At 37.4% G+C, this 23,403-nt stretch overlaps 1 protein-coding gene across 1 annotated transcript; it reads left to right on the top strand.

Annotated features, from left to right (window-relative positions):
- Nucleotides 1-9,834: 9,834 nt before the first annotated feature.
- On the top strand, nucleotides 9,835-19,896 carry LOC117338197 (TPR repeat-containing protein DDB_G0287407-like). Its single transcript, XM_033899453.1, has 11 exons — nucleotides 9,835-10,224; nucleotides 11,251-11,427; nucleotides 11,946-12,083; nucleotides 12,473-12,511; nucleotides 13,161-13,353; nucleotides 13,678-13,827; nucleotides 14,490-14,722; nucleotides 15,267-15,422; nucleotides 15,969-16,073; nucleotides 16,414-16,481; nucleotides 19,868-19,896. Exons 1-11 carry the CDS (start codon nucleotides 9,955-9,957, stop codon nucleotides 19,887-19,889), a joined length of 1,551 nt encoding a protein of 516 aa, XP_033755344.1. The 5' UTR covers nucleotides 9,835-9,954; the 3' UTR covers nucleotides 19,890-19,896.
- The last annotated feature ends 3,507 nt before the right edge of the window (nucleotides 19,897-23,403 follow it).

Below are 23,403 nucleotides of genomic sequence, written 5' to 3'. Positions count from 1 at the left end.
TAATAACATGCAAATGTGGCTGCCATCAGTTCTTGAATGTCAAGTGTGATGTCTGCAAAGAGGGCAAATACACTAAATTAATTCTAAATAATATCAACTGATCGTACAAAAATAACTGGTCATTTCAGCAGCTGATCGTACAAAAACTCTCAATATTTCAACAGCTGATCGTACACAAACCTTACAGCTGATCGTACAATTTTCTGTCGCATGAGCATGTATTTGATCTCGTATTATTCATATTTCAGTCACAATCATGCATGCACATTTTTGCTATATATATATCTGAACATAATTACGGAACGGATTCCGATGTTTATGGATGTCTAAAACCATTCGTTCTTTTATCAATATGATCTCTTCCCTGGTGTTGGTGGTTTTTGGCTATGAGTTTTTTCGGATCAGAAGAGATATTTTACGTGAAATATATAACTTACGTTGCTAAGAAATTAGCAAGTGATGCATACATTATCTATCTTTACACTATGGTTAGCTTTTTAAAAATTGGTACACAAAAAGACATATGAATAAGTGTTGAACTTGCCTGTGTCCAACGCAGAATGAGCGCCATGTGATCGTTTCACCGCTTCATAACTCACAGCTACGCGTACAAACTCAAATTTCGCAGCTAGTAGTACAAATCGATTATACACTGTGTTTTGATTAACTGGTGTATAAATTCTGTGATATTTGATGTCAGTCTGGATGTTATGAAGTTTAATTGATATCGTCCATCGTTACATGGCCTAAGCTGTTGATAGGACGTTAAACAGTACTAAACCAAACCTAGGCTCAATTGAGTACTTGGTAGAAACCACAAAAAGTATCGATAAATAGATGTGCGCTGATACGGGAAAGATTTACCCATGGTATACCTGCAATATCTACTCAGAGTTGTCCCTTACACCAAATGGCAAAGAAAGTTAAAACAGTCGGATTAAATGAATATTAAACTATGAAAATAAGTAAGCGTTCATCAGACCGAGTCATGCTAGCGATCACCAGACCGAGTCATGCTAGCGATTACTAGACCGAGTCATGCTAGCGATTACTAGACCGTGTCAGGCTAGTAATCAACAGACCGAGTCATGCTAGCGATCACCAGACCGAGTCAGGCTAGCGATCACCAGACCGAGTCAGGCTAGCGATCATCAGACCGAGACAGGCTAGCGATCACCAGACCGAGTCAGGCTAGCGATCACCAGACCGATTCAGGCTAGCGATCATCAGACCGAGTCAGGCTAGCGATTACTAGACCGAGTCAGGCTAGCGATTACTAGACCGAGTCATGCTAGCGATCACCAGACCGAGTCAGGCTAGCGATCACCAGACCGAGTCAGGCTAGCGATCACCAGACCGAGTAAGGCTAGCGATCATCAGACCGAGTCAGGCTAGCGATCACCAGACCGAGTCAGGCTATCGATCATCAGACCGAGTCAGGCAAGCGATCACCAGACCGAGTCAGGCTACCATTTGATAGACAACGTATGGACTATATCTTTTTTTTCACCGGGTGGATTTGACCTTCATCTACATGGACAGAGGACGCTTACGCTTCCGGAACGCATGCTCTGTCTTTTGCTCATTTCATAGATTTTTAGTTATAATTAATACATTTCAAGGTCAAAAGATAATCAATGCTGATGTTTTCATAAAGATGTTCCCACTTTCTGCTATTTAAGGTAGTATGCCCGCAGTTGGCAACGAACATTTCCTATGGTTAGCACTACCAAAATGAGGTTAAATCCTTATATTTACATCAAACAAATCGTTTTGATACACTACGAAGAAAATAAAATGCTAGGTGTGTTGCGACGTTGGTAACTACGGCAGCCGTGGTTGCTAAGATAATATAATTCCAGTGAATCTACGTAAAGACACCAGTGTTGTTAACAAAATTAAAAGAAACAGCTCAACATTTTTGCTAATATCTTTAACGTATTTAATTAATTGATGTAGGCCTATTCACAATCCACAATTTCCGTTTCAGATTAACTATAGTTGTCAAGCACATGGTGTATTGACACATATTTAGTTGTGACGTGGTCAAATGTTCTGTAGGAACTGTACACTTCAGTCATTTGTTGTTAGCTTACCTCGTGGAGAAGTTATAATGTGCACCCATTTCCGCAATATTCAGTTTATTTTTTAACAAAATGCTTACTTGACTTAGCTTTTTGAGCAGAAATCATCGAGTAACAGGAGAAAACGGTACAATTGCGTTGATCAGTCCTTTAAAAATGGCGCCGTCTAGTTGACGTTCATGTAAAATGTTTTGGCGAAATTAACATGCACCTTGATAAATCACATGTCAACATCAAGACCAATGGTTAGAAATGATATATACTAACATTGAACAAGTTACTCCTGTTTAATTGCACCAGAGCCGTGATTTATAGACTTGTAAAATATATGTGGATTTGCTATTTATATGAACCATCAGTCGTACCGGAAAGTATTCTCAGCCCTGTGTCACCTGGGGCCATTTTAATTGCTCAAATGTTTTTATAAGCGTTTAGTTCTTTTTGTGCTTTATCAAATTTTAGACAGTGCAAGCGATAATGCGAGTTACCTCCCTTATACCTATATATTACTCCACTCTCGTGGCCGTATTGTATGGGTTTTCTGATTGTGGAAGTCGTCACACTCCTATATCTATATAGCAGTGTTATTGGCCATTGTTGCTAGCACGAGTTTTAGGGCATTCATTTTCCAAAGCGGGGGAATGTGTGACCGGGTGTACTAGGTACACAATGTCGCCAGCTCGCGCGGAATCTAGATAGTTTTTTAGTTACTGTCATAAGATAGTATTTTAGTTACTATCATCAGATACTCTTTTAGTTACTATTATAAGATGCTGTTTTAGTTACTGCCATAAGATAGTATTATAGTTATAAACATAAGATAAAGTTTAAGTTATTATCATTGGATACAATGTAAGTTATTATCTAGATATCTGTTATTATCTACTAAGTTACTAGCTTGAAATAGTAAACAATATTTTCGTATTACAGGCTCTCGTTTGTAAACAACACTGAACAATTAAAGTGCAGGAAATGATTGAACCCTTGGCTACACATATCTTTTAAAGACAAATCTGGGTATTCAAATTTTTTTAGCAGCTACTTGATTATTATGTTGTCGGGTATAATTTCTGTGCGAATTATTTGATTTGGAAGATTTGTGATGAGATGGTTGACGATATTGCCATTTCTGTTTGGTTGTTCGATAAGTTGTGTGAGGGCAGCACATCCAACAAGTGAACGTCTGCGTGAGTAGTTTTAGGTCTGAAGACTTTATTTTCCAGTCCTGTTTGGCAGCTTCCTTGATGGAATAGTTAAAATGTCTCAGTCTATCTACGTCAGATGTTTTAGGATGGTAGAGCATCGGTGTGTTACTGCAAACTATGTTTACGTTAGAAACATGATTTCACTGGGCTCGTTAGGGGCAAGATCATACTCTTCATCGCGGATGAGCTTATCTGTTATGGCGATTAGTACACCACCACCACCACTTTTGCCAGTATCTGTTTTTTCTTTCGTCTCGGAAGACTTTGAATCCATGAGGAAAACATTGACCAGTTTTTATGATTGAGCCAGGTCTCGGTCCCAATCACTATGTCAGGTATTACTTTTTTTCTCGTAATAACGACTTTTTATAATTTTTTCGCCACTTCAAATTTGACCTCTCTCGGCTTTCGTAGTTTATCGCGAAAGGATTGGAAATTGATGCTAATGACTTTGGGCGGGTTTTTACGAGGTCTTCTGTATAATTCTCTTTTTTGTCTGACAGGAGTTGAATGCAGTCACTACAGCTACATGTGGCACCTAGTTCACCAAGGAGAGACAATGTGTCATAAGGATTAGATGTATTGATCCCGCGGAGGTTCGAAAAGTACATATTGATTACATACAATACAACACCAGCTCGCGTCACTAATATCTAGATCTTAAACATAAATTTCGGTTTAGATTTAGTGGTCTTGAACAAAATGTCAAACATGTGGTCACTTTCAAGGGCATTTGGGAGCGAACCAAAAAATGATAGGGCTTGTGAACAGATGAGAGGGAGGATGTATCACCGTCTATCATCTGTATACCGGATATAGCTACAACGAAGAGCATAGCTCTAACAAGTGGTACAAAAAAAAACGCTGAAGAATTTTTCACATATTCGTTTTAAAATAGCAATACTCCAGTTTGTTAAATTGACATGTAAATATACTGTGAAATGTAAGCAATCGTAATAAGATAAATGGCGTATAATGAAATATTCAAACAGATTGTTTATATCTGTACTTCGTTTAATCAGTTACGTCCGTTTTTAGCTCACCGGTTACGAGTAACCGAGAGCTAATGCTGTCACCCCAGCCTCCGCGTCGGCGTCGGCGTCCAACCCCAAAACTTTAAAGTTTTTGGGGTCAGTTTTTGGAAAGTTTGTAAGTCCAAAAGTATACACCTCATGCCCTTCTAAATTGGTTAATACATTCATTAGAGGTCTAGGAGTGATGCTATAGCAAAATCATGCAGAAATTTTTTTTTTGATTTTTTCGCATTTTACCATTTTGTGGACTTACTTTTTTTGACACAAAAACCCACTTTAAAGATTTTGGGGGTTAGTTTTGGAAAGCTTGTAAGTCCACGCCCTTCTTATTTTGTTTATACATCCATTAGAGGTCTAAGAGCGATATCATGTGACATACAATCTCAAAATGACATGCTTATACATACATAAAAAATGAATGCATAGTGTGATTGCTGCCACCGGTGAGCTTTCGCAATCATTGATTGCACTTGTTATATTTTGGAGACGGATAATCGTATTTCATACTGAAATAACAATAGTATACAATATTGATATAGCGCACTGCCTGATTTGTAAAACAACTCTAAAACACATTTCATTTCAAGTGTTACACAGAACATGTGACCTATATCAACTCAAACAGATGATAATGAGTACAGGACCTCTGTAAGAATTAAAAAAAAAAAAATGTAAACAAGTGAGTTTTAACCACCTTCTTGAATCTGGCCAGGTTTTCGACTTCCTGGTTACAGATGATAAACTGTTTCACAAAATGGTCCTTATACCTAGGTAATGGGGCCGCGGTGACCAAGTGGTTTAGGTGTCCCGACACTTTATCACTAGCCCTCCACCTCTGGGTTGCGAGTTCGAAACCTACGTAGGGCAGTTGGCATGTACTGACCGTAGGCCGTTGGTTTTTCTCCGGGTACCTCGGCTTTCCTCCACTTCCTAAGCCTAACACGTCCTTAAATGACCCTGGATGTTGATAGGACGTTAAATAAAATAAACCAAACCAAAGCACGGCTCACAGTCTCTAAAGTCTGGATTACTTCATGGTGGCAGATTCATGATCAACGACACTGCCATTGGAGGCATCTTTACAGAAGGATCTCGATTGGTAAATCAACCTGAGAGTACAGAGTAAACGGGTACAACGGAGAGGTTTAAGTAGCATTGGCAGAAAATCAGCCTTTTCCATATCTGAGACAATAATTTGATTGTTTTTATGTATTATATTTTATAATATTTCATATTATCAAGTTACCACAAATAGCTGCAATATGGTTGACCACCACCACCACCATCATCATCATCATCATCATCGTCATCATCATCATCTTTATTAGTTTTTTGTCCGACTTGACGTATTTTGCCAACACCGCCACCGTTTTAATGTGAATGGTGGCTATTACGTAGACTTCGCTATTTTGTATGGCAAAATTATAATTATATCATAATTTATTTTATTAACATAAACGATTTGTCCATACCACTATAGTTCATTTGTTTAAATATGCAGATACCTTTACGATTATTCCGAAAGCTTTGAAAAATACTTTCGAAATAATTTGAACCTTAGGGCAGAAATCTGTCTTATATCTTGCCTCAAAAGCATCACAGACCATTATAAACATACTCTACGGAACCATATCGACTGCATTTACTTGAAGTGTTCAGCGACTTAAATAAATGTTTAAGTTTGCTTTGCTGCGTCGTAAAAAATATCTATATACACTATATGTCTATGGGTAAAATGGCGATATCGAAAGGAGTCTGCCCCGTAAGCGTCTAAGTTAAATGACAAATCAAATAATTAACAGAAAATTCAGCGTAATTTTGAAGAAGTAGTGAGCGATTAGTAAACTACCATGGAACCTTCCGATTGGTGTCATATGTGCTTTCAAGGAATTGGTCATTGTCGAATACAAAATACAAGAGATACACTACGTAATGGGCATCCATCAAAATACTTTCGGCACCGAGAACAGCAGGGATAAAGGGTAAAATAAAATAAATGAGATAGTCAGACATTTATAGAGGAGTCAGGGATAGGATAGATGTGATAGGAAAGTTAGAAGTCAGAGAAAAAAAACCCAGAAAGTACAGCTGATAAATCATACACATATACAACGAAAAGTAGGAGGCGAAATACAACTCTGGCATAACCAAACAACAGATGGAAGATCTTTGGAAAGTATCAAAGATAAAAAAGAGAAGAGCTATTTCCAGGATTTTGAAGTTGAATGAGACATACATATATTTACACATTACATTTAACAGACATTAACACGTGACATTAATGTTGTTGTACTGCTTGTTGTTTGTATTGATTTATCAATAAAATAGCAGTTGAAACTAACGAACACATCAGGTTATTTCATTTTCAAATTCATGGTACTATAAAACAATATTTAAACCATAATTTATATTTGACAGACAGCATATGTTATGACAACCATGAACCCATACAGACACCACACTATCGTTCACATTTCGTTAATTCATATGTAATCTCATATTCATCATATGCCGTAAAATGAATAAATTAAAATAAATCAGTTGATTAATCAAACAGATCTAGGTTAAATTATTTGATAAATACATAGATCAGTAAATTATTGGTTAATATATTTTAAATAAATAAATAAATAATAAAATAAATAAAAACCCAAGAGATCCAAGATTGGTCTTGGCGCCCATCACCATTGAATGATTTTTGTAAGTTCTATATAATTCTAGTATAACCCACATCATGCTTGGCAAAACATTGATATTTATCTGTAGATAACTCGTTCCAAATGAGACCGTTTCACATTCAAATGTACTTCTTCAGCTAATAGACCTCTATACCGTCGCGTGGATAGAAAACACACATATACGGGCATACATGTCAACATACATAAACAAGTCAATCCACTCATTTTATCACTATGGAATGAGTTCTGATGTTAGTCGGCCCATATCAGAGTTTTAAATGACCAATGAATGAACTGGATAATCAACAGGTAGCCTAATGATAGAATACGCATTTAGGATAACTTGAATATAATGAAATTAATAAGAAACTCTGTAGTTGACGGTGATTTTTTAACGAAACTTTCAAAAAATAATCACGTCGCGATTTTTTTTTTAATCTCAGGGTTTGAAGTCCCCGTTTCTTCACTTGAGTTGTGAGAACAACTCCATAGAACAAAGGGGCGTAACTCTCACAATAATAATTTGACTCGCCCCTAATGCTACTCGGCAACTTGTGGTAGGTGGTAGAGAATTTGTGTATCCCGAGCCGAGCCCGAGCCGAAGACCCGAGCCCGAGCTTTGGATATTTTCGTTTTTCTCCTTCATTACTGTATGGATTAAAGTGATTTTTTCTACAAAGATTTGATTTCAGGTTTTAAATCAATCCGTGTAAGTGGATTTTCTTAAAATGTATTTTAACGTCCTAAATCGACGATTTTCATTTTTTAGGGGGAGAATTTGTGTAGCCCGCAATCAAGCGTGACTATTCATGTTTTTTGCTGATTATTTCCGATACATGCTATTATTGAGAAATATTACTAGATACAAACAACAAGTAAATATAGCTGATTCTAAAAATATAAATTTCAACATATATCTAATGTGACTTGGTGTCAAATTTTGACATTTTTGTAACCGCGCCGACGATCGATGAACTCGCCGTGTTTACCGAGCTTTCACCGAGCCCGTGCTAAGGGCAGATAACTCTACCGATCCCGAGCTTTGTAGAACTTTTAGCCATTCTGGTATAAGAATGTTTCCGGGCTCTGCGACGAGGACGCAGTTCTACCAAGAGCCCATATCATCTTAATGATTTTAAATATATTTACCCATCTTTTCATTATTGTTTATCACATTAAAATATTTGTATCGACATCTGTACTTTTGTATTTTTTTACGTAGAAAATAAAGTTTTCATTTGTGGTATAAACCAATTCACTGGTTTACTTTTTATCTGTTACTAAAGCTATTTCTTTTAGTAAAAAAAATATTTTCATCAATGCATGATTTTCATACAACTACATTACTATTTTCTTATTGTATTCTAGTTTGAATTTTCGAACATTTAGTACAATGCCAAACGAAACTGTCTCTTGAAAAATGAAAATCTGACTGATCACAAACACATCTATTGTGAAACCACCTATCGCAACCAGCGTCACAACTTACCATATCATCAAAAACATCCATCTGACTCACAATCAATAAAAATATCATAAGTTAAGGCTTGAGAAACTTTCTTTTTTCTGTATTTACTAAGTTTTTTCTTTGGAAATTTAGAAAACCTACCATTTGAAATACAATTTACTAGATGCTGTCTCATATAATCTATGTCGAATTCTATTTCTTCACTACCTTTAAACCCATTAAAACAAAACTCTACTAAATTAGCGATGGCAAAAACCCCACAGTCAACCCCATTTCTTTGCTGTTGTATGCTAGGTAAAATTGTTTTTAAGATTTTCCTATTTTCCCCGTATGATGAACTTACCTGCATTTCTAATGACGCTGACAAATGATCTTTCTGCTTAGTTATACCTATCAAACTATCAAGAATATAAACTTCGTTACCACTTACCTCCTGTACTGATACTACCCAATGGTCCTCACCTGTATGATGTCGTTCAGAATCAAACACTGAACCCAAGCTTCTTTGTATGATAATTAGTTGATCTCTAATCAGGGGATTAAAAGAAGCTGAAGTTGCCAGGTCAATGTTTGGATAAGGCCCCGTGATCAGTAATTAGTGTTCACCAATGGACTTGTTGAATTGGAATTTAATGAGTTGTGATCACCTTATTTTGATGGGGGGGGGGGGGGGGGGGGGGGGGGGGGGGGGGGGGAATCACATATTAATATACATATTTTATTTTTTTGTCTTAACAATAACACTCAATTGGAATTAAGTTTAATCTCAAGCCAATTTTTTATGTTTTAATCACAATCAATTCACATATATCACTAAAGGCTTTACTAATGTACAGTCACAAAGCTCGAGATCGGTAGAGTTATCTGCCCTTAGCACGCGTACGGGCTCGGTGAAAGCTCGGTAAACACGGCGAGTTCATTGATCGTCGGCGCGGTTACAAAAATGTCAAAATTTGACATCAAGTCACATTAGATATATGTTGAAATTTATATTTTTAGAATCAGCTATATTTACTTGTTGTTTGTATCTAGTAATATTTCTCAATAATAGCATATATCGGAAATAATCAGCAAAAAACATTAATAGTCACGCTTGATTGCGGGCTACACAAATTCTCCCCCTAAAAAATGAAAATCGTCGATTTAGGACGTTAAAATACATTTTATGAAAATCCACTTACACGGATTGATTTAAAACCTGAAATCAAATCTTTGTAGAAAAAATCACTTTAATCCATTCAGTAATGAAGGAGAAAAACGAAAATATCCAAAGCTCGGGCTCGGGCTCGGCTCGGGATACACAAATTCTCTACCACCCTTGTGGTAGACGCGAGAATGATTTGTTTACATCCGTTTACAAGGTGCTGACAAAGGAACAACCTGTCGGCAAGAATGCGTCTTTAGGGGCTAAAGTCTGGAGTTTCGGACGTTAACACTGCGGTACACATTAGATGTTTTATTAATGTTGATCCCTTCAAATTCATCATGACAAATTACCAGAAAATGCTCAAAGACCCGAGCACCTTGCGGATCTTTTTCTCCTCTCCGTTTGGCGGGATGGAGGAGGAGAGAGAGGAACTGACACGGCGGTACTTCCCACATATCAACCATATATGTAACTCTCGAGGGGTCCAATTCGTGGCTGTTGACATGAGGTGGGGTATTACAACGGAGTCTTCGGCCAGTGCACAGGTCATCAATCTATGTCTAAAGGAGCTGGACAGGTCCGACATGTTCATTGGGTTCTTTGGACAGGTAATATAAGTACATGTAGTTGTAGTCTACTGTAGACTTTGTAAATACAACCCTGATCTATACTAGGCGTTCGCCTCGAGAGAACTTCTCTTAGCTTGATCGTTTAATATAAGACTATGATGTCATGTACATTGTAATAATTCGGAGGTCCCGGTTCGATTCCTAATGGAGGTGCACCTACAAATGTACATGTAATGAGTGACCGGGGAGTAATGAGTGTCCATATATTTGATATTTTTCACGCCCAGGAATTCGTTAATGAAGTTTTTTTGATAATTTTTTCTGTAACGTACATATTATCCCATTATCTACCACCATGCAAAATCTCGCTTCGATCGGACTAGTACATATTATAAAAATGCACCGATGAAGTTGCAGTGCAGCGTGCACTCGGAGTGTCCCAGGCGTATTTTTCACGTCCAGGAAGTCGCTGATTTATATTTGTTGATTATTTTTTTCTGTAACATAAAGATTATACCTTTATCTAACGTGCAAAATTTAACTTCAATCGGGCACGTGAAAATAAATATGATTTAATAAAATTAAGATTGTCGCCCCTGTTTCATTGGAGATCGTCATATATTCTGAAGGTTCAATATTATAAAGCCCAAATTCTCCTAATGCCTATGTTTACTATTTTGGCAATCTAAATTTTCTAATGGGGAATACCTTAATTATTATAGTTAAGTTTATTGACAGCTGGTTTAAAACAGGATTTAATCAATTTAAACCAACTGCCAATAAACATTTTCCAGTACATTGTGGTATACATTTTATTGGTACTTTTTTAATAAACGGAAGAGAACTATTTTCAGATATTCAAAATTTATTTAAACTATGATAAAATTGCATGCAATGCATACAGATTCTGAAAATTAGCATGATGATATGCTATGGGTGGAAAGCAAAGTGATGGAATTGAAAACAAAAAAAATAAATATTGAGTTTTTTGTATACCTGTACACAACATAAAAAACAATCAAACTAAGTAAATGTATCCAACAACATGTATTTCTATGATCACAGAGATATGGATGGCATGGAGTTGATGATGCTGCCCTCCAGGAAAACTTTGACAATGCCACTAGTGCTTACCCTTGGGTGTCCTCTGTGCGTGACAAGAGCGTGACTGAGTTAGAGTTTATACACGGACATCTCAATAACCCAGGATCTCTTCCAGCATACCTCTGCTTCAGGGACAAGGTTTGAGTTTGAATGAGAGTTGTAAATTATATAACAAGGATTCAGGTTTATTTTAGATATATGTACATCAATATTTAGAACCAAGGAACAGTTTGAGTCTAATGTTAGTAATGTATGTTGCCTATTAAGGGCCATAACAACTTACAAAGTAATAGCATTAGGATGTTGTATGGAAATTTTCTTCATTTTCATTTCAAATTTATATTAACAGTACATTAGTAGTTTAGATATTTTCTAGAGATTAAAGATTCTAGAGATTTTATTAAATCATAAAGACATATTGAAATATGTGATGAGGTACTATGTGCAATGCATCTTGTATTTCTGTTGAAATTTCTAAACTTTCAGTGAAAACAATATAATGGAAATACTTTGTAAGGCTGAAATGTAAGCATCAAGATGACACGGATCTGAAAGCATCAACATCTAAACAAAGTATTTTATTTCTGACAGTATTTGAATGAATGGGTTGCAGCACAAATGTAAATACAAATGTATATAAATATTTGTTTATCAAGGCTTATGATGCCAAAATCTGTGAGGAGGCAAGAAAGAAAGGTGACAAGAAAATGGTGTTTAAGTATTCGCCTGAGAGTGATCATGCCGCAGAATTACTGGATGATCTCAAACACAGATGCAAGGACACTGAAAGTTTGGTAAGAAATTAGACAGAATTTACATATACAATTTTTTCCTTATTATTTTGTATTGAGCATCAATATATATATGTATACCAATAGCAGGGTATCAGTTTTAGACAAGAACAGGGCTCAAATTAAAAAGAAACCCTGATATATATACATGTATATTATATATCAAGGTTTCTTTTTAAAGTTTATTAAGTAACATTGTGCAAGTATATTATGATTGAAATAGAAAAAAATTGTGGAGAAAAGTTTTCATTATTGCTGAGGAGAGAAAGTGAAAATCTTTATGCAATTATGTAATCATTCTTTTCCCAATTTTTCTTTTTCAATTATATAATGAATTGACTTATGCTTTGATTTTGTTTTGAGGCTTAATTGTATTGATGAATATATTTCAGACCTTGGGTGTTGATTTGTGTTACAAGAATCCCAAAGAGGTAAGTATTCATCAGTGTCCAAAGCACACATCTTGGATGAAGTTTTTATGACTCTTTTCATGTGCAATTGTTAGTTAGGTTATTTTGGGAGGTATCATTAAATGTACACAATATATATTTTACAGAGTTTATAAAGATTTCCAGTTTAATTTTTGTTTTTCAATTCTGTATACAAAAGTGTATTCCCTGTTTTTCTGATTGGGTAACAAGCTATTTCTTTTGACTAATATATAATTTGATATTGATATTTCTTAAAGGGGCATTCCTTCATTTGAATAAAGTTTAGGTTGTCAAAATGAAACTTAATGGAAAATATATATTTTCCCAAGTAGTTAAAGTTATAATCTTGACATTAATACGACAGTTTTACTCACAAAGTAAACTTAAGTTCTTTAAGTATTAAGTCCTAAAAATTCTTAATTCACCCCAAAGTATCACTAATATCCGCAAAGACATACAGTATTTGTATACACTACGCCTTTTTCTTGAACATTTGGACGTTACTTTCATTACTAGTAGGCACAAACACTCATATAATCCTTGTTCGGACATAGATTTCACCAAGAGAAATATGGCATGTTTCTGCTGTCAGAATGAAGGAATGCCCCTTTAATGGAATGATTGACCCTGCTATGTGTTAAATTACAAGGGTGCCGAGCTGATGTTTAAAGCGATACACCAGCACCTGACAAAGTACCTGATGATTAGCAGTGTACATGTAGTACAGGAGGATCGCCAGGCGCTGGCTAAGTCCCTCCACGGTGCCTTCCTAGCCAATAAGGTCAAGCTGTATGAGGGTGGCGACCATTACATTACACAGCTCATGAAAAATGTTGATGCAGGTAATAAAATAGTTGGTAATAATGACTGAGGTAATTGAGTAACTTGAAATATAGACTCAAGTAATCATGTAACGGAATAATGACTCATTTGGATAATTGTGTAACTGGAAATATAGTCATGTACTAAGGTATTTGTGACATGTAATTTGAAATTTTGATTCAGGTAATCAAGGCATGTACTTGAAATAATGAATTAATTAATCCATTTCTTAATATCAACAGCACTTGTGTATAATTTTATGAATTTGTACAATATTTTGAAAAATTTCACAAATTTTGGATGTAAATATGGTATGTACATGTAGATGTGTTTACCTTATTCAGAACCCCCTGTACCATACCTGGTCACAGGCCCCGCTGGCTGTGGTAAATCAGCTCTAGTATGCAACTGGCTGCACAAACTGATGCAGAACCCTGCCTATAGCCACTGCTGTGTAGTACACCACTTTGTAGGATGTGCCAGAGACAGTGCAAGTAAGTTACATTACCTTTGTCTACACAGGTGTCTGTGATACAATTGTCTAATTACCTTTGTCTACACAGGTGTCTGTGATACAATTGTCTAATTACCTTTGTCTACACAGGTGTCTGTGATGCAATTGTCTAATTACCTTTGTCTGACACAGGTGTCTGTAATACAATTGTCTAATTACCTGTGTCTGACACAGGTGTCTGTAATACAATTGTCTAATTACCTTTTTCTGATACAGGTGTCTGTAATACAATTGTCTAATTACCTTTGTCTGACACAGGTGTCTGTGATACAACTGTCTAATTACCTTTGTCTACACAGGTGTCTGTAATACAATTGTCTAATTACCTTTGTCTGACACAGGTGTCTGTAATACAATTGTCTAATTACCTTTGTCTGACACAGGTGTCTGTAATACAATTGTCTAATTACCTTTGTCTGATACAGGTGTCTGTAATACAATTGTCTAATTACCTTTGTCTGATACAGGTGTCTGTAATATAATTGTCTAATCACCTGTACTGATCAACAATACTACCCATAGAACTCTAATCTGTGTATTACAACCACATCTATATAAAAGCTAAGTTAAAGTAAGGAATCTGTTTACATAACTATATTCTACTGAGTACCTAGCATCCTCATGGTTACTTTGTATCTATAGGGATTCAGAGTATTCTGACAAGGGTGACAGAAGAGTTAGAAGAGAAAGTTGAAGAACTAAAATCAGGTGAGAGTAATAGCCATGGTGATTCAAAGAAGGAAGGTTCAGACGATGTACGAGAGCTGATGAGGAAGTTGTCTGTGGTCCTGGATAGGCTAACATCATTGGGTAAACAGCCTGTGGTGGTCATTGATGGCCTGGGGAATGTGAAGAAATCATCAAAAGCTGAAAAGGTAATAGAGTACTACAATTGTACTGATTAAACTCTCCTTTTTTCTTCGGTCTTTTATTACCAGGTAATAATTATACCATGGGTCAAGAGGGAGATGTAATAAAGTTTTCAATTGGTCAATAGGGTAATGTAATGATGTTTTCAATTGGTCAATAGGGTAATGTAATGATGTTTTCAATTGGTCAAGAGGGAAATGTAATGAAGTTTTCACTTGGTCAGAAGGATGATGTAATAAAGTGTTCCATTGATGAAGAGTTGGATGTTACAGTAGTGAATTATCGGGGGATTTCCATTGCAATTGTGTCGATGTTGCTTGTGTTCAAGCCTTCAAGAAAAGTACATTTATAGACCTCATTTTGACAAATTAATATCTTACAAACCACTTTTACTTTAGCCACTTTTTTGTGGATGGATTTGATTTTAATAAATATCTCAATGAAACAGTTTTATGAATGATATTTGTCTATATTTAGGGTCTGAACTTGTTTCAACAGTCATAATTAAATCAAGAATCTTGTTTCCCTTACAATCAACCTTTATTTTAGGCAGTATATTGGCTACCAACATTTCCAAAGCAGGCTGTGCTAGTAGTGTCCACCAAGCAGTCGGATGAGGACATCATTGATGAATTGAAAAGACGTGACTTTAGTGTGATAGATTTACCTCCCCTTGATCTGGACACCCAGCGTGTAATCTGTGTGGTAGGTGTGCCTGTCAATACTATAAAAAATAAGCTGACTTGTATTTGGAGTATCAATAGGTGAAGAATTATACCTTTTGAGAGATTCTGTCACACTAGAGCATAGATTAATAGAATATTTTCCTACCTTGAGGGTTAGATGGAGAAATCTCCAACCCCATTGATTATATACATGTATACCTGGTTGCTTAACCCAAGGCTCTGCCGAGGGTTAGACCATGAATATCATCCCGAGGGTTGGGGATCTCTCTGTCACGTCCTCAAGGTAGTGGATGGCTACTTTTCTCTCATCTTACTCTTTTATTCATGCCAGGTCCAATTGTTCAAATATATAAAAAAATATTGCAATGTAACACAGTGTTGATATGACGTGACCTCATTGTGTAGTTATCACAACATCATTGTATGGTTTTGCTAGAACATCCAGCTCAGTCTGTCATACTATTGGGAGGGGGGATGTAAAAGGAATGAAATTCATATTTTGTTTCTGTCATGCTGTTTCCCGTATTACTGTTCTCTCCCTGTATGAGTTGATAATGTCCTTCAGAATACACTACGCATGGCCGGAAAAGAACTGTCTCCAGCCCAGGTGGACAAAGTTGTACAAGCCAAGCAGACAGAAAATGCACTGTTCATGAAAATTGTTCTCAATGTAAGTATAGTAACCTCATTCAGATACCAGTAATCTATGAAGTCTTAAGAGAGACATGTCATCATTAGAACAGTTTAGAGGGAGGTATAGTCTTATAGACACAAGTCTTCAGAATAACGTCTCAAGCCTCTGTCAATGCCTTCATCTCCAAATAAAGTCTACACTTTACTAGTGAGGCCTTTTTTATAGAAACAGTTTCTGTATAAAACACATGAAAATATTTTACCAGTTATCTGACAGCTTATTGTCAAATTTTGAAGTATTAATGAAAATAAAATAATGATCGTTATTTTGTGTTGTTTGATATGGCTCATTTATGACAGATGTTGATATTCTACAGGAGCTGGTATCATTTGGCTACTTTCGACTCCTGGACAAGAAGATAGATTCCCTTGTTTCTTGTCAAAGGTAGGTGTTCTATAAGAAGATAGATTCCATTGTTTCTTGTCAAAGGTAGGGGTACTACAAGAATATAGAGTCCATTTTTTCCTATTCTGGAACATTTTCTTCTGGCTGGTGAAGTAAATATGATAGAAGTTATATAATATGACACAACCAATATGATATTAAAGAGTGTGACGTTTCGATGACTACACTGTCACCTTCATCAAGACTAATGACCAATGTGAAGCGTACTAGCACTGTCTTATGTAGTGTCTGAGGTGGTGAAAGACTCGACCGACTCTGAAGGATGTTACGTCTTTATCATGATCCTATTGAAACCAAGTTAGAAAAATAGTGTTATGAGATGGTAAAAATAAAATAGAATCAAAGAAGTGTACGAGATGCTATGATGTACTGTAGTTGAATCGGCTATGCTTTATTTTGCTATGCTGTCACACAAGTATATATCTAGAGAAAAACTTACAAACTGATTTGAAATTTTACTGCCTTTATTATAGAAATTGATTTGAGGCTTTACTTAATTACATTCTCATAAATATGAATTATGTGATAAAAAGACTCTTACACTTGTGATTATATAGTATATGAAATTAATTAAACTTGTTCAAAAATTTTATATACAACTCACCTGAAGGCTTGTGTCATGTCAAAGTATAGAGCTTGTTTAATTAATTTCATATCACATAAAGTCACTCAGATAAGATCCTTTATTCGTAGCAAGATCACAATATGATAGTAATAAAGAATACTGATATATCACTAAGCAAACCATTCTTTATGATGGTCCTAGATCACTGTGATATCTTTTGTGTGTTTAACTTTTCTTATATAACAATAAAACGTTCTCATAATATAATATTAATGTGTAGACAGAGGCCATATTGGTCTTTCAAGCCAAGTTTTTGGTATACGTTTAAAAATATTTTATTCATTTTTTTTTTTCAATATGCACATACATTTGTATCTGTAAAAATGTGATATCCATCCTCATTTGATATCAATCCTCATGATATCCATCATTATGTGATATCCATCCTCATGTGATATCCATCCTCATGTGATATCCATCCTCATGTGATATCCATCATTATGTGATATGCATCCTCATGTGATATCCATCCTCATGTGATATCCATCCTCATGTGTTATCCATCCTCATGTGATATCTGACCCGATGTGATATCGATATCCATCCTCATGTGATATCTGACCCGATGTGATATCCATGATATCCATCCTCATGTGTTATCCATCCTCATGTGATATCCAACCTCATGTGATATCCAATCTCATTTGATATCCATCTCATGTGAAATCCATCCTAATGTGATATCCAATCTCATTAATATCCATCCGATGTGATATCGATATCCATCCTCATGTGATATCTGACCCGATGTGATATCCATGATATCCATCCTCATGTGTTATCCATCCTCATGTGATATCCAACCTCATGTGATATCCAATCTCATTTGATATCCATCCTCATGTGATATCCATCCTCATGTGATATCCAATCTCATTTAATATCCATCCTCATGTGATATCCATCCTCATGTGATATCCAATCTCATTTGATATCCATCCTCATGTGATATCCAATCTCATTTGATATCCATCCTCATGTGATATCCAATCTCATTTGATATCCATCCTCATGTGATATCCATGATATCCATCATTTTGTGATATCCATCATTATGTGATATCCATCCTCATGTGTTATCCATCCTCATGTGATATCCAACCTCATGTGATATCCATCCTCATGTGATATCCATCATTATGTGATATCCAACCTCATGTGATATCCATCATTATGTGATATCCAACCTCATGTGATATCCATCCTCATGTGATATCCATCATTATGTGATATCCATCCTCATGTGATATCCATCCTCATGTGATATCCATGATATCCATCCTCATGTGATATCCATGATATCCATCCTCATGTGATATCCATGATATCCATCATTATGTGATATCCATCCTCATGTGATATCCATCCTCATGTGATATTCATCCTCATGTGTTATCCATTCTCATGTGATATCCATCCTCATGTGATATCCATGATATCCATCCTCATGTGATATCCATGATATCCATCATTATGTGATATCCATCCTCATGTGATATCCATCCTCATGTGATATCCATCCTCATGTGATATCCATCCTCATGTGATATCCATGATATCCATCCTCATGTGATATCCATGATATCCATTCTCATGTGATATCCATCCTCATGTGATATCCATCCTCATGTGATATCCATGATATCCATCCTCATGTGATATCCATGATATCCATCATTATGTGATATCCATCCTCATGTGATATCCATCCTCATGTGATATCCATCCTCATGTGATATCCATCCTCATGTGATATCCATCCTCATGTGATATCCATGATATCCATCCTCATGTGATATCCATGATATCCATCATTATGTGATATCCATCCTCATGTGATATCCATCCTCATGTGATATCCATCCTCATGTGATATCCATCCTCATGTGATATCCATGATATCCATCCTCATGTGATATCCATCCTCATGGATATCCATGATATCCATCCTCATGTGATATCCATCCTCATGTGATATCCCATGATATCCATTCCCTCATGTGATATCATATCCATCATTAGTGATATCCATTCATGTGATATCCATCCTTCATTTGTATCATCCTCATTGATATCCATCCTCATGTGATATCCATCCTTCATGATATCCATCCTCATGTGATATCCATCCTCATGTGATATCCATCCTCATGTGAATATTCCATGATATCCATCCTCATGTGAATCCATTGATATCATCTAATGTTGATATCCATTCCTCCATGTGATATCCATCCTATGGATAACCCTGATATCCATCCTCATGTGATATCCATGATATCCATCCTCATGTGATATCCATGATATCCATCCTCATGTGATATCCAACCTCATTTGATATCCATCCTCATGTAATATCCATGATATCCATCCTCATGTGATATCCATCCTCATGTGATATCCGTGATATCCATCCTCATGTGATATCCATGATATCCATCCTCATGTGATATCCATCCTCATGTGATATCCAACCTCATGTGATATCCATCCTCATGTGATATCCATGATATCCATCCTCATGTGATATCCATCCTCATGTGATATCCATCCTCATGTGATATCCAACCTCATGTGATATCCATGATATCCATCCTCATGTAATATCCATCTTCATATGATATCCATGATATCCATCCTCATGTGATATCCATCCTCATGTGATACTCATGTGATATCCATCCTCATGTGATATCCATCATATCCATCCTCATGTGATATCCATTTTCCTTGGTTTTAGTGTCCATGATTTGTTTATGTGATATCCTAACAGGTACTGTGGATGCAGTTCATGATACAACATGTGTCCACCAGGTGATCTTGGTGATCAGTATATCCATCTATGTGAATGTTCCACAGGTGATGTTCTGTGTATCACCGTATATCATGAGAATGTGTCCACAGTGATCGTTACAGTATAGATAAGATGTTCCCACAGGTGATATGTAGGTGTACAGTGATACATAGGATGTGTCCCACAGGTGATGTGGTGACAGTATGATAGAGAATGTGTCCCACAGGTGATGTGGTGACAGTATACATAGAGAATGTGTCCCACAGGTGATGTGGTGAAGTATACTAGAGAATGTGTCCCACATGTGATTGGTGACAGTATACATAGAGAATGTGTCCCACAGGTGATGTGGTGACAGTATAATAGAGAATGTGTCCCACAGGTGATGTGGTGACAGTATAATAGAGAATGTGTCCCACAGGTGATGTGGTGACAGTATAATAGAGAATGTGTCCCACAGGTGATGTGGTGACAGTATAGATAGAGAATGTGTCCCACAGGTGATGTGGTGACAGTATACATAGAGAATGTGTCCCACAGGTGATGTGGTGACAGTATAGATAGAGAATGTGTCCCACAGGTGATGTGGTGACAGTATACATAGAGAATGTGTCCCACAGGTGATGTGGTGACAGTATAGATAGAGAATGTGTCCCACATGTGATGTGGTGACAGTATATCATAGAGAATGTGTCCCACAGGTGATGTGGTGACAGTATAGATAGAGAATGTGTCCCACAGGTGATGTGGTGAGAGTATAGATAGAGAATGTGTCCCACAGGTGATGTGGTGACAGTATACATAGAGAATGTGTCCCACAGGTGATGTGGTGACAGTATACATAGAGAATGTGTCCCACAGGTGATGTGGTGACAGTATAGATAGAGAATGTGTCCCACAGGTGATGTGGTGACAGTATACATAGAGAATGTGTCCCACAGGTGATGTGGTGACAGTATACATAGAGAATGTGTCCCACAGGTGATGTGGTGAGAGTATACATAGAGAATGTGTCCCACAGGTGATGTGGTGACAGTATACATAGAGAATGTGTCCCACAGGTGATGTGGTGACAGTATACATAGAGAATGTGTCCCACAGGTGATGTGGTGACAGTATACATAGAGAATGTGTCCCACAGGTGATGTGGTGACAGTATAGATAGAGAATGTGTCCCACAGGTGATGTGGTGACAGTATAGATAGAGAATGTGTCCCACAGGTGATGTGGTGACAGTATAGCATAGAGAATGTGTCCCACAGGTGATGTGGTGACAGTATAGATAGAGAATGTGTCCCACAGGTGATGTGGTGACAGTATATTAGAGAATGTGTCCCACAGGTGATGTGGTGACAGTATACATAGAGAATGTGTCCCACAGGTGATGTGGTGACAGTATACATAGAGAATGTGTCCCACAGGTGATGTGGTGACAGTATAGATAGAGAATGTGTCCCACAGGTGATGTGGTGACAGTATACATAGAGAATGTGTCCCACAGGTGATGTGGTGACAGTATACATAGAGAATGTGTCCCACAGGTGATGTGGTGACAGTATACATAGAGAATGTGTCCCACAGGTGATGTGGTGACAGTATACATAGAGAATGTGTCCCACAGGTGATGTGGTGACAGTATAGATAGAGAATGTGTCCCACAGGTGATGTGGTGACAGTATAGATAGAGAATGTGTCCCACAGGTGATGTGGTGACAGTATAGATAGAGAATGTGTCCCACAGGTGATGTGGTGACAGTATAGATAGAGAATGTGTCCCACAGGTGATGTGGTGACAGTATACATAGAGAATGTGTCCCACAGGTGATGTGGTGACAGTATAGATAGAGAATGTGTCCCACAGGTGATGTGGTGACAGTATACATAGAGAATGTGTCCCACAGGTGATGTGGTGACAGTATAGATAGAGAATGTGTCCCACAGGTGATGTGGTGACAGTATAGATAGAGAATGTGTCCCACAGGTGATGTGGTGACAGTATACATAGAGAATGTGTCCCACAGGTGATGTGGTGACAGTATACATAGAGAATGTGTCCCACAGGTGATGTGGTGACAGTATACATAGAGAATGTGTCCCACAGGTGATGTGGTGACAGTATACATAGAGAATGTGTCCCACAGGTGATGTGGTGACAGTATAGATAGAGAATGTGTCCCACAGGTGATGTGGTGACAGTATAGATAGAGAATGTGTCCCACAGGTGATGTGGTGACAGTATAGATAGAGAATGTGTCCCACAGGTGATGTGGTGACAGTATAGATAGAGAATGTGTCCCACAGGTGATGTGGTGACAGTATACATAGAGAATGTGTCCCACAGGTGATGTGGTGACAGTATAGATAGAGAATGTGTCCCACAGGTGATGTGGTGACAGTATAGATAGAGAATGTGTCCCACAGGTGATGTGGTGACAGTATAGATAGAGAATGTGTCCCACAGGTGATGTGGTGACAGTATAGATAGAGAATGTGTCCCACAGGTGATGTGGTGACAGTATAGATAGAGAATGTGTCCCACAGGTGATGTGGTGACAGTATAGATAGAGAATGTGTCCCACAGGTGATGTGGTGACAGTATAGATAGAGAATGTGTCCCACAGGTGATGTGGTGACAGTATACATAGAGAATGTGTCCCACAGGTGATGTGGTGACAGTATACATAGAGAATGTGTCCCACAGGTGATGTGGTGACAGTATAGATAGAGAATGTGTCCCACAGGTGATGTGGTGACAGTATAGATAGAGAATGTGTCCCACAGGTGATGTGGTGACAGTATACATAGAGAATGTGTCCCACAGGTGATGTGGTGACAGTATAGATAGAGAATGTGTCCCACAGGTGATGTGGTGACAGTATAGATAGAGAATGTGTCCCACAGGTGATGTGGTGACAGTATACATAGAGAATGTGTCCCACAGGTGATGTGGTGACAGTATACATAGAGAATGTGTCCCACAGGTGATGTGGTGACAGTATAGATAGAGAATGTGTCCCACAGGTGATGTGGTGACAGTATACATAGAGAATGTGTCCCACAGGTGATGTGGTGACAGTATGGATAGAGAATGTGTCCCACAGGTGATGTGGTGACAGTATACATAGAGAATGTGTCCCACAGGTGATGTGGTGACAGTATACATAGCGAATGTGTCCCACAGGTGATGTGGTGACAGTATACATAGAGAATGTGTCCCACAGGTGATGTGGTGACAGTATACATAGAGAATGTGTCCCACAGGTGATGTGGTGACAGTATAGATAGAGAATGTGTCCCACAGGTGATGTGGTGACAGTATACATAGAGAATGTGTCCCACAGGTGATGTGGTGACAGTATAGATAGAGAATGTGTCCCACAGGTGATGTGGTGACAGTATAGATAGAGAATGTGTCCCACAGGTGATTTGGTGACAGTATACATAGAGAATGTGTCCCACAGGTGATGTGGTGACAGTATACA

Source organism: Pecten maximus, chromosome 11, assembly GCF_902652985.1.
Source record: "Pecten maximus chromosome 11, xPecMax1.1, whole genome shotgun sequence".
Taxonomy (NCBI): Eukaryota; Metazoa; Mollusca; class Bivalvia; order Pectinida; family Pectinidae; genus Pecten; species Pecten maximus.
The sequence above is the reverse complement of the archived record's forward strand: the minus strand, read 5'-3'. Positions and strand labels throughout refer to the sequence as shown.